This window comes from Peromyscus eremicus, chromosome 19, assembly GCF_949786415.1.
Source record: "Peromyscus eremicus chromosome 19, PerEre_H2_v1, whole genome shotgun sequence".
Lineage (NCBI taxonomy): Eukaryota > Metazoa > Chordata > Mammalia > Rodentia > Cricetidae > Peromyscus > Peromyscus eremicus.
In genome coordinates, this window is record NC_081435.1 from 31,533,683 (window position 1) to 31,546,886 (window position 13,204).

General features: G+C 43.8%; 1 protein-coding gene across 25 annotated transcripts in view; it reads right to left on the reverse strand.

The window, feature by feature from the left end:
- Ppp2r2b (protein phosphatase 2 regulatory subunit Bbeta) overlaps window positions 1–13,204 on the reverse strand; it is a 291,625-nt gene that overhangs the window by 2,271 nt on the left and 276,150 nt on the right. For all 25 annotated transcript variants that reach the window (XM_059245825.1, XM_059245819.1, XM_059245821.1 and 22 more), the window contains one exon: window positions 7,382–7,551. In XM_059245825.1, coding sequence (XP_059101808.1) covers window positions 7,382–7,551 — 170 coding nt within the window. The remainder of the gene's footprint in view (window positions 1–7,381; window positions 7,552–13,204) is intronic.

Sequence of the window (13,204 nt, forward strand, 5' to 3'; positions counted from 1 at the left end):
GAAGAAGGTTGCTTGTATAGAGAGTGGCATAAAGCAGGAGCCAGTAAGTGGTAGAATTGTGTTGTTTTATTATTATTGTGTGGGTCTGCATGATGTGTGGATGCAGGTGTGTTCACATGTTGGGGGCAGAGGACAGCTTTGTGGAGTTGGTTTTCTCTTTCCACTTATAAATGAGCTCCGGGAGTTGAATTAAGGCCATCAGGTGTTAGAGACTAGTATTCATTTTGATACTTGGCTGTTCATCAAAAGTCTGCTCTGGGTTTGAGGCAGAACACTGGGGAAGAGACCACAGAATGGAATAAAATACATGAGAAGTTTTAGGCAGCGCTAAAATCACAGAACATGAAAGTGTAGGGAAGGGCACTGAGAAATGAGGGACATTATACTTTGTAGGATGAGGACTCAAGGTTACATGTGATAAGGTAACACGGCCTCAGACGTCGGCAGAGAGTGAATGAGTCCGAATGACATCCGGAAGAAAGGCTTTCCAAGCATAGGGAAGAACATCTACAAAGGAGCACAGGTACAAGTCTGGGGAGGAGCATGACATGACAGCCATATAGTGAGTTAGCAGATTCTGAGCAAGATGAAGAAGGACATCACAGAAAGGACCACCAAGTCTGCTGTGTTGCAATGAAGTGTACGAGCAGAAGACCAAGGGCAAGTGACTGGCTTTTGCTTCACCGATGATGGCTCAGACCAAGGCAAGAACAGTAGCTAGACTCTAGATGGGGTCTGGGGCAGCATTGCTAGGATACAGAGCAACCCTGAGGAGTGGAGCAGAAAACCGGAGTCAAAGAGTGTTCCTGAGCTTTCTTCTGAGTAGCGGATGGCTGGGCAGGAGGGGCTGCTGCTGAAGCCCTTCTGAGGAGACAGAGTCCTGGATTTGAAAACTGAATCCCTTAAAGGAAAAGAAACACTGAAAACTCAAGCTGAAACGGAGATGGAGTTGAAGAAGATTCAGTATCTCAGTTAGGAAACTCAGGGGAAAGCCTTTTAAGGAGATGACAAAGTATCAGGTCTCAAAGGTTAGGTAGAGGAATTGGATCACACAAGCAAAGAACATGCCAAATTAAAAATCACACAGGAAAGGACTATCACACAGGAACTGTGGGACACCATGAAAAGATCAAATGTTTGGACTATAGGCATAGATGAGGGAGAAGAATCCCAGGTCGATGGCATAGACCAGATCTTAAAGCTTATAGAGGAAAATCTCCCCCAAAGACAGACACACCTGTATAGATACAGGAACATTAAAATTAATTGGGCTTAAAAGCAGGTAGGCTAACTACAGATCTCCATCTGACCCGCCTCTCCTCCAACTCTTACCCCCCCCAATCTCATCCCCAGCTCTGCAGCCCCCACTTCCTCTCAGCTCCATCTCCAGAGGATCGAGAAGACCTCCTCCCACAGCATCCCAACTCACCCTTTTGTCCCAGCCTGTAACTCCAGCAGGCATTCCCTGGAAAGCCACAGGCCACATCTCCCAGGGAAGCAGGTAGGCTAGCTGCAGATCTTCACTTCTTTCTCCTTGCCTCCAAATCCAATCCCCCAGTCTTAGCCCCAGTTCTGTAGCAGAACACCTGCTGTGGTCTGGCCTTACATTCTGCCCCCATTCCCAGGGGATTAAGCAGATACTGGTGAAACACCCTGCTTTCTCCTTCCTGTGGGCTCTCTTAGCCCTGCTTCTAACCCATTCCCATTCCTAAGTGCCAGCTCCCAGTACCTAGAAATGCGTTGTACCCGGAACCCCCAGAGGCCACACCTGGCAGGATCCCAGAAGCATTCCATACCAGGCAACACACAGCCACCACACCATCCTAAGAACCAGAGAATGTAACAGAACAAAACACCCAACAAAGACAGGATCAGATGTCTGCACCTAGAATTACAGTCATCCCAAACTCAGATGCCTGGACACCAGTGTGAAAACACAGTGACACCCAGGGCAATGTCTCCATGAGAACCTTGCAACCCTACTACAGGAGTCCCTGAGAAATGCAACAGCTGAAGCAAAAGATACAATTGAATATGACAGAGGTCCTTAAAGAGGAAATGAATAAATCCCTTAAAGAAATCTATGAAAACACAAACAGTGGAAGGAAGTGAATTAAAAACAGTTCAAGACCTTAAAGTGGAAATAAAATCAAAGGAAACCCAAACTGAGGGAAATCTGAAAATGAAAAATTTAGGAACTCAAAACCAGCAACCTCAGAGGCAAGCCTTCAAGTAATGGAGAGAAACTGAGGCATTGAAGATAAGATAAAAGAAATGGATATCTCAGTCAAAGAATATATGTTAAAGCTAGAAAACCCCAGGCACAAAACATCTAGGGAATCTGGGTCATTATGAAAAACCAAATCTTTGAATAACAGGAATAAAGGAAGGAGAAGAAACCAAGGTCAATGGCACAGGAAATATTTTCAATAAAACCATAGAAGAAAATGTCCCCAAACTAAAGTAGGAGATGCCTATCAAGGTATGAGAAGCATACAAAACACCAAATAGACTGGACCATAGAAGAAATTCCTCTCCACAAATGGCTGAGAAACAGAGATATGTTCAACACCTTTCGTCATCAGGGGTATGCAAGTCCCAACCACTTTGAGATTTCATCTTACACCTGTCAGAATGGCTAAGATCAATAAAACAGCTTAAGCTGTTGAGCAAGTGCAGTAAGGGGAACACTCTTTCATTCCTGGTGGGACTGAGAACTTGTACAACCACTATGGAATTCAGTGTGAAGGTTCTTCAGGAAGATCAGAATTGATCTACCTCAAGATCTAGTTATACTACTCTTGAGCATATACCCAAGGAATGCTTCATCCTACCACAGAGACACCTTTTCAACCATATTCATTGCTGCTCTATTCATAATGGTCAGATGTTGGGAACAACCGAGATATCCCTCAACAGAAGAATGAATAAAGAAAATGTAGCACATTTACACAATGGAGTATTACTCAGCTGTGAAAAAAGTGAAATCATGAAATTTGTTGATAAATGGATAGAACTAGAAAAAAAAAAGTCCTGAGTGGGGTAACCCAGATTCAGAAAGACAAATATAGTATATATTCACTTATATGTGGATATTAGCTATTAAGTCAATGATAAGCAAGCTACAGTCTGTAGAACCAGAGGTTAGGTATAGAGTAAGGGACTAGGGGGTACAGATAGATCTTCCTAGGAAAGGAAATAGAATAGAGATAGATGGGTGTGTGACTGGAATGAGAGGATCTCAAGTAGGGAAGGGGAGGGAAGACCATAACAAGGGAGGGAGCATGGGGAGAGAGAACTAAAATTAAGAGCCATTTGAATGGCAGTATGGAAACCTAATACAGTAGAAGCTTCCTAAAACATATACAAAGATGATCTAAATGAAATCACCAAATAATAGAGACAGATCCCCAACTGGACATCTCTTATCACCAAATGAAGCTTCCAATACCAGGGATGGGCCACATCTAATTGGGTTGTTGACCAAAGGGGTCCCACGAGAAACCCCAAATAAACCAGGCTATTGCCAAGGCTATAGGTTGGTATCTAGAAACTGATGACAAGGCCCCATTGCTGAAGACAACACTTCCACAACACTGAACATGGAGAAGTCCAGCTGGTGCCTACCTAGAGCCTTTATTCCTGTGTCCTAGTGACTTCAGTACAGGAAGGTACTCTGTGTGCTACCCTTACCTTCCTGCTCTTGTCTCAGAAGACAACTGTTACTCCTTTCAGAGGATGCTGTGGGGTTTTGCTCTCAAGTCCATGTGCTAAAATGGGGTACCCTGTTGTTCATGACTACTGTTCCTGTCTTATTATTCTCAGTTCCTTTGATATCACACATTCAAATTCAACTTCTTGCTATGCACTGGCCTTACATCATCAAAAGCACTGAGTCATTCCTTGAAGCAACTTGAGTATCTCCCTTTCTCTTCCATTCTTTCAGCCATCTTTTTCAGTGACTGAAATACCCTGTTTATTTACTACTGGGTCCATCATAGTCAATGATTTTCCTGCCTACCCCCACTGTCACATGACTACAACAGTATCTAATGTGCCAAGTCTACTTTTATTGCTACACCCTTTCTTTTTAGTTCATAGTATCCTGATTCCATCAGTTTTTCAAGACCATTAACCCAAGTGCTTCGTTCTTCCTTGGCTTCCTCAAGTTTGGCATTTGTCATGACAGCTTCACTCAGTGTGTATGTTCAACAAAGCTCTCTCTTTCATTTATACTCCCTTAACAAAACTACACCACTGGTTTACATCCTTCTGCTTGTCACTTGGGCCACACAGGTGAATGTGACTGGAAGACACAATCATATATATTTGTCTTGTTTTATTTATCTTGCTTTATTTGATTAAAAATAATTTTTGGAGACAAGTTCTCATGCATCCTAGGCTAAAGATGTCTTTGATCCTCCTGCCTCCACTTCCTGAGTGCTGGGATGACAGGTGTGCACCACCTTGTCCAGTTGATACATAACTGGGGAATGAACCAAGGGCTTTTTTTTTTTTTTTGCATGCTAGGCAAGTTCTCTACCAACCAAGTTATACTCCCAGTTCCTTCCAAGGTCCTAAGGTTTTCAATGAACAGTATAGACCTCATGCTGATCCGTGAGTGACCTTATGGTACTCCCTCTGTTAAACGATCATTTTAAACATCTTCTTATTCAGCAGATGACCTTGCTCATTTTACTGAGAAAACAGAAGTAAGAAAATGCGGATTTCCCAGCATGGCATTGATCAGTCCCTGCATCTTGAGTTGCATATACTGCATTCCTTCCTTTGACAGATGAACTACCCACCTCCCTTAGGCCAGTTCTTCACTGAACTCCATCCCTTCTTGTTTTTTGAGACAGGGTTTCTCTATGTAGCTTTGCGCCTTTCCTGGAACTCACTTGGTAGCCCAGGCTGGCCTCGAACTCAGAGATCCGCCTGCCTCTGCCTCCCAAGTGCTGGGATGAAAGGCGTGTGCCACCACTGCCCGGCTCCATCCCTTCTTGTATCTCACAAGGACTCAGCTCCCTCACTTGTCTCTCCACTGTTTATTCCCATCAGCACCCAAACACTGTAACTTCCTTCTGCCTGTAGCCCACATTCCACCCACCCAACCACTCTGTTTTCATTCGAGATAAAATCTGTTGAGAGTAGCTAGCTTCTATGCTCACACCCTCTCTGCACAGTCTCTTGAAGTCTTCTGATCAGATGGCCCTGTTCCACACACTCTTCTGTTAGGGTACTGGTAACCTCTGCTTGTCTAAGCCAGCATTCAATGCTAAGCCCCGCCCCACCGCACCCCCAACTTTTTTTCTTTTGTTTAGCAACAGTGTGGTTGGTGGCTGTTTCCACCTTAAGATTTCGTCCACTTGGCCTCTTGAACACACCTCTGAGTTTTCCTTATACCTCTCTGGCCCCTCCCCCTCAGTCTCCTTTGCCAAATCATCTCCCTGTGTTCAACCATGAAAACAGCTGGCCCCAAGGGCAGGCCCCAGTTCCTTCTTTAAATGTGCCCAGGGGGCTTCTTCTAATTCTACTGGTTTTGAGAACCTTTCCTGTACTTGCCCTGGGCTGTTTACCTCTCATCTGTGTTTCATTAGCTTAACATGTTTAAAACAGAACTCTCAATCTCCTCATCTAAATCAAAAGTCAACTCCACCTCACTAGTGCTTAAAGATGGTAAACCATGGGCTATCTCCCAGCATTTCCCCTCTTAAAACATACATCAGATTCTAAATGATTTTACCTTAGAAACTACATCAGAAATGCTATCACCCATTTGCCAAAGACTATGTACTGGCTGGTTTTGTGTCAACTTGACACAAGCTAGAGTCATCAGAGAGAGAGGAAATGCCTCTGTGAGACCCAGCAGTAAGGCATCTTCTCAATTAGTGATCATTGCTGGAGGACCCAGACCATTGTGGGTCCACGGTTCTATAAGAAATCAGGCCATGGGGAGCAAACCATTAAGCAGCCCCCCACCCCCATGGCCTCTGCATCAGTTCCTGCCTCCAGGTTCCTGTCCTGTTTGAGTTCCTGTCCTGACTTCCTTCAATAATGAACAGCAATATGGAAGAATAAGCCAAATGAACTTTTTTCTAAGCTCCAACTTGTCTTTTGGTCATGGTGTTTCATCACGGCAATAGAAACCCTTAAGACAGAGTGTAAAAATGTTAAAAATCCATTCATTCTTTCTGTCTCTTCACTTGTCTCTGCTAAAGTTTTTCCTCCCCAGTCCAACTAGAATGATGTTTTAAAATCATAGTGACAAAATGTTCTGGAGTTGGGCATGGCTCTGTAACTCTGAATATACTAAAACCCAGGGAGTTATGTATTCTGAAATGAGTGAATACTGTGATAGATGAACTGTATCTCAAGTAAAACAATATCAATCAAATCTGTCTGCCTAGATTCCCCTTTCCCTGCCTCATTTCTTTTTATCTAATTAAAGATACATAGAAATAAGAGCAGTTATTTCTGTCCCTTGATCCATCTTCTCCTTGTCCCTTGCCTGGCTTTTTAAAATCCTTTCTACCTCCAGGTCTGTTCAAGCTCTTTCAATAAAAATACCCCAGAGCCATGCCTTTGATCCCTCCAACAGTGATTCTGCCACCCTCTACCCAGTGCTTAAGGCAAGAACTTCTTACATGATTCCTTGACTTTTCACCCTTCCACGGTCTAGAAGCAGATGCCACTGCCTCTCTATCCTCCCCATCCGTCCACCCTCCTTGTCACTCAGCCCACATCAGCACCATCTCCTTCCCTGCAGCCTGCCTGTCACACTGTAAAGTGAAACCCATTGTTTTCAATGCCATTTCCTGGTAGAAAACCCTTTCTACAGATCTCCACGGCACCCAGCCAGAGACAAGTAGAGCTCTCAGTACTAGAATTTATAAGACCAGGCCCCGCTTTGCTTTTGTCTTCAGGCTCAACTTTCTGCCTGCCTGTTCCACAATCGCAGTTCTCTTTACCCCAGGTCTTTGGCCATGGTATTTTTCTAAGTGCACGACTTTGCTAACTAACTCATGGCGGTCTTCACCTTCCTTACCCTGCAAGGTTTCCCTGCCTTGGGCTCCCCGGGTCTCAGCACCATCCCTTGCACAAAGGCAGTGAGCTCCTTTGTTTATCAGTCAGCTTCCTCGCTAGAGAGCTTCATGAGAGCAAGGCTGTGCTTGTCTTGCTCACTCCAGCTATGGTACCCATCCCATGTAGCATTTTCAGGCTGTAACTGTTACTAGTCCCCATGCATCCTTATCTTAAATCCTATGGCACTTGCAGCCTGTAGTATTTTATGTAACACATCACTATGAACGGCCTTCTATCTCGGCACCACAACCAGGTGGAGGCTGAGGTAGAAGCCCACAAAGGGAGTGTTCTGTACCTGGTAAGTCTCGATGGGGCGATTTTCCATGTTGAGGTCCCAGACTTTCACGGTCAGATAGTCTCTGGTCATGATATACCTCCCACTGTGGCTGAACTTCACATCCGAAATTGAAGAGATAATTTCAGAGAAAAACGATCTGTTGCTTGGATCTTCCGGCTCTTCAAAAACTGTTGAACAAAAGAAAAACAAAAGCAAAGCATGATGAATACAGCACAGGCTTGTGAACAGACTCTAAAGTTGGGCCAGCCGGAGAGCTGACAGTGAACTCAGAGTTTCTATGTAGGGCGGGTGTCTGTGGTATATAAAGAAGTTGGCAACAGTGTTAGCTCCCTGGAAACAGAAAGAAAACAAAAACACAAACAAAAACAAAACCCAAACCTGATGGATTACTGTGTTTTCAAGGAATTGGCATGGGACCTAACACTCTGCTTGCTGGGACACTGCCTGTAAGAAAACCAAAGATCTGGGTCACATTTGTCCTCCTCTTTGGATGTCATGTGCATGTCCATACTTGGAGACATCTCAGGATTCTCTTTCTTCTTTTCCTTTTATCTCCCCTCCTTTCTTCCCTGTCTATGGTGATATTTTATTTGGACTGAATGTGATTTTACTTGTATGTTAATAAATAAAGTTGCCTGGAGATCAGAGGTCATAGCCAGTCATAAGCAGAAGTCAGGCGGTGGTAGCACACACCCTTATAATCCAATTACATGGCAGGCAGAGTCTCTGTGTGGTCAAGGACACAGCCACGCATGGTGACATGAACCTTTAATCCCATTACCAACCATAGAGACCTGGAGGTCTGTATAGACAGGCAGTGACGAGGAAGTCATGTAGCTGGGCTAAGAGCCAGAAGGCAGAACAGGAAAGCAATAAAAGCGCAGGTTAGACAGGAAGAGGTCTCTCTCTGGGGAAGCTACTGCTGGTGGTAAGCTAAAGCTAGTCATGGCTATTGCTCTGATCTCTTTGGCTATTTCCTAAGACTGTTTAGAATTTGTCTACACCTGTCTCTTCTCCATTTCCTTTTTTATGGTGTTAGTGAGCAAACCCAAAGTCTTAGGTATGCTAGGCAAGCACCGCTTAGCTACATCCCGAGATCTTGGAGTCATTTTTACGTGCTTAAACATTTTTCAGTTTTTTTCTAAAACTCATCATCTATATTACTCTAAAATACAATGCAAAAGTCAGTGGTTTTATGTATCATGATGTATTTATGCAATCAAACCACAATCTAAATTCAGATGTTTCTACCAACTCCTTCTTAAAACAAAAACCACCAGAACAAAACCCTTTATTTCCCATTCCTATAACTCTAGGCAAATATCAATCCACTTTCTGGGTTCTTTATGCTAGCAATTTCACATAAATGCAACAACAGAACATAGGTCATTTGTGCCAGACTTAACATACTATACTATTTGCAAAGTTCACCATGCTGTGGCATGTTCTTTGCATGGCTAAATTATTGCATGGGATTGCAGTGTTCTGTTGACCCACTGGTAAATTGATGAGCATTTGAGCTGTTCCCACAGACACAAATAATGGCACTGTGAATATTCATGTACAGCTTTTTGTACAAGGACATGTGTTTTCATTTTTCTTGGATTGCGGTGTAGGAAAGGTCCCGACTGTCTTAGGTCAGGCTGTGCTTTGGGTGACTTAGGTGCCCCAGGTGTCCTTACATGTAAATGGTGGCTGCAATGTCCTTCATGAACATTGTCCACTTACTCGAGGTTTTAGATTCTCAGGATCTTTCTTGCTGGGCGTGGCTGATTTCCGAAACTTCTCATTGGCATTACTCCTCAATATGTCACTGAAACCTTCGTAAATGGCATCCAATTCTTCTCTCTGACTTCCATTAGGTACATGGGCTATATCTTCAAATTTCCCCTTTTTACACAATGCCCGATGTCGTCTTATTCATTGATTCATGTTCTTCATGAACCATCACTACACATTTCACCTCTAGGGATCTTTTCTTTTTTCTGATGCCCTTATCCTGGAACTCACTTTGGAGACCAGGCTGGCCTGGAACTCACAGAGATCCGCCTGCCTCTGCCTCCTTGGTGCAGGAGATTAAAGGCGTGTGCCATCACACGTGGCCCTTATCATATTTTCTATTGCTTGAACACTATTATTTAATAATGAGTTTGTTTCATCTCTTTAACTAGGAGGCGAGACTTTCGAGAGCGGGATTTTGGTTGCAGTTTTCCTTGTACCTATAGCCATGCTGACAAATGTTCAATAACTGTTCGTTGCTTGACTAGGTCTAAGGCCAGATTTACTAGTCTTTGACTTTTGGGTTCTTCGCCTGTGTTATGTCTAACGTATGCATTTGCCAATGAGATTCAGTTATAAAAATGGCAGTTGCTTATGGTTCAGTCTAGTAAATGTTACATGAAGGTCTGAGTTAGAGCCAAGCCCTGGCCTGAGGTTGCTGGGTTAGCGGGCCTCCAAGGCAGCTTATTTCCTGAGTGTTCTTTCACTTGCATGGCAGAAGGCCATTCATTGCCGAGAGAGCCCAAGAGTTCCTTTTTAAACCTTGCTGCATTAAACCGGAACCAAATTCAAACATTAACACTCACACAACAATTTAAAAGAACAAAAAACCCCTTAGTAATGAGAATTAGGAAATTCATTGGAACAGGAGCAAGAGAGGCTCACTGCCTCAGGGAGGCATCCCCGAAGGCCCTGGGTGCTGCCACCTCCCCTACTGTTGTTACTGCTAATGCTGCTGCCTTCTCCCCCTTCAGGAACAAACAACTAATCTATTTATCATACTCTTTGTAGAGAGAGTCATAGGCATGGCGATATTAGAATAACCACCTGTAAAACCTGTTATCTATTCATTCTCTATCACCTGCTTGAGTTAGGGTCCTACTCAATATAGCTCCTGGCTTCTGGCTGGCACCCTCCTAGTTGAGAACTACATGAGACATTTCCCATTTGTCTTAGCTCCCAGTAATGTTGTTAGCACTGGGATTTGGAAACTCCAAGTCAAACGTCTCATCGGAGAGAGGATAGGGAGAGTTGAGGAAGGAGGCAGAACATGCTATATGCTGCACACAGTCCACACCTGTCCTCACCAGTGACTGACTGTGGGCACTGTATTGATTGTTGTAGCTTGTTTTCCCACTTGCCAGATAGGGCTTCACATTGCTTAGCACATGACCTTGCACATAGTAGAGCCTCAATAAATGCTGGTCAGTATTTTTTTTTTTTATCATTATCAGATTCTGCTCTGTGATAGCCAGTCATATTTCATTCATCAAGACGGAGCCCCCTAATTGGCTAGCCAATATCAAGTGGCCAGCCCTGAAATAATAATACGTATAAGCAATGGTAAATGGACTCAGCAGTTCATAGGATTTGAGGAGATAAATGTTGTGCAGTCACTCAAATTTAGCTACGATGGTGAATTGAGTTTTACCATGTTATAAGCTGTGTATGGTGGAAATAAAAGAACTGGGAAACCACTTCTGCTTCAGTGTCAGAGTAGTTCAGATTTTGCTGAAAATGTGGTAAACAGTATCTGTGCCCTCAATTTTCCCCAGAGATCCCCTTGGCTTGGCACCAGAAGTCTGCTGAATTTCAGGGCTTCCAACAAGATTTCAGGAAAAAGACATGAAAGCAAACAAGAAAGGACCATGGGAGACAAGACAAGTTTTGATGTCTATGAGGAAATGGTCCTGATGGAAATCATGGTAGCCTAGACCTACTCAATGGAGATATGGCAGATTCACCATCAGGGCACATGTATGTGTTTTATAGATGCCAATATAACATAAGCTACCATTTCTTACTCCTTAAGATCTATGTCCTTATGTATCTATCTATGTGCCTATGCATCTATTATCTCATCTAATGCTCAAATGTCTGAGCTGGCAACTACCACTATTCTCATTATAGAATAAGGAACAGACCAGCAAGGTTGAGCAAGCCACCCAGGACACTCCTCCCACCTGTCCACTCCACACCGTGTGCTTTCACTTGCTTTGTTCCCATACTCAGGCTGACCCACATGCTCATGTCCTGGATGTACTTAACGTATTTCCACCCAAATGCCTTGGACTCTCCTCTGCTCCCCTTCCCACTCCCATCATGGGACACTGAGTTGAGTTCAGGTTGGGATGAATTAGCTCACTCTTAAAAACTACCTCTTGAGCTCCTATGTACTGCATCGTATGAATTCATTCAACATTCGTAAGTCTTTTAGCCTCTTTCCCATGAATCAATCAGTTAATACAGGTGTCCTCGTGGCCAAAATCTGAACTTGGTCTGCTTCCAGCCTATGATTTTTCCTCTCTTTTTTTTTCTTATTGTTACATATATAAATACATATAATTATATAAATATAATTATTCATATAATTATTCAGTCCATTCAGTGTCATCTCTGCAACAGGCCATCTCTGGACTATTACTTCTTTGGTTTAAATGTCTCATTTCTTTTTATTTTTTATTTTTCCAGAGCTGGGGACCGAACCCAGGGCCTTGCGCTTGCTAGGCAAGCGCTCTACCACTGAGCTAAATCCCCAACCCCTAAATGTCTCATTTCAATGGCACCATCACCTTGGCTCTGATGACCTTGACAGATGAGAGGGACACGAAGGTTTGCTTGTGATGAGGAAGGACTAGACCCAGACTCATGCTTGGATTTTACATTGCTCACTTCTGCTGACATCTCTTCCACGGAGAAGCACAGTTGGCAGGCTCTTCCATTTGGAGACAAGGTTGACTATTTCTCCATAATGGGGACACAATCGGCAATTTCCATACGAAGTGAGGCAGATGGCAATTTGGCTTTGGAGATTTGCAGGCAACAGTTTTGCCCCTGAAGAGAAGAGGCTCACCAATGGAGATGCAGCCGGCAAGTTTTACTATACAGAAGACAGGTCCACTAATTTTGCTCAGTGAGAGGACTGGCCCACAGTTTTCCCACAGAGGGGAGGAACTCCCGAGGGTTGCTAACATCAGCCTTTGCCCAGCTCAGAACAGTGAGAGAAATAGTTTAAGATTTAGTTAGTAGATATACTTACTGTACTTAATATACTTAGTGCCCTCTTTCCAGACATGGGCTAGAGATTGGGAATTGAGATCATATTTAGCATTGGAGGATTCAGAAATGGGAAACAGTGAAGCTCAGTGGCTTAATCCTTGTGATAGGCTTTTTTTTTTTTTTTTTGGTTTTTCGAGACAGGGTTTCTCTGTGTAGCTTTGCGCCTTTCCTGGGACTCACTTGGTAGCCCAGGCTGGCCTCGAACTCACAGAGATCCGCCTGCCTCTGCCTCCCGAGTGCTGGGATTAAAGGTGTGCGCCACCACCGCCCGGCGTGATAGGCTTTTTATACACCCTTCATTGATTCCACACATAACCATTCCTCAGTGAACTCTGCAGCCACATGATGCCTCTCACAGCCTGGTGGAGAATAAGTGTGTTGTGGGATAATCTTTTTGTACCCTGTGAAGCTGTGTCTTTGCCAAGGTGCCTTCTGATTGGTTCAATAAAGAGCTGAATGGCCAATAGCTAGGCAGGAAGAGGTTAGGTGGGATTTCTGGGCAGAGAGAAAAGTAGAAGAGCTGAATCAAGGCACTGAAGAGATGCCAGAGGATACAGAGGGGAAGCAGGGCATGCAGGAGGAGAGGTAAAAGCCATGAGCCACATGGCAGCACATAGATTAATAGAAATGGGTTAAGTTATAAGAGCTTGTTAGAAACAAGCCTAAGCTAAGGCTGAGCTTTCATAATTAATAAGAGGTCTCCATGTCCTTATTTGGGAGCTGGTGTCTGATGAAAAAGTTTATTACATAAGTGAATACAGA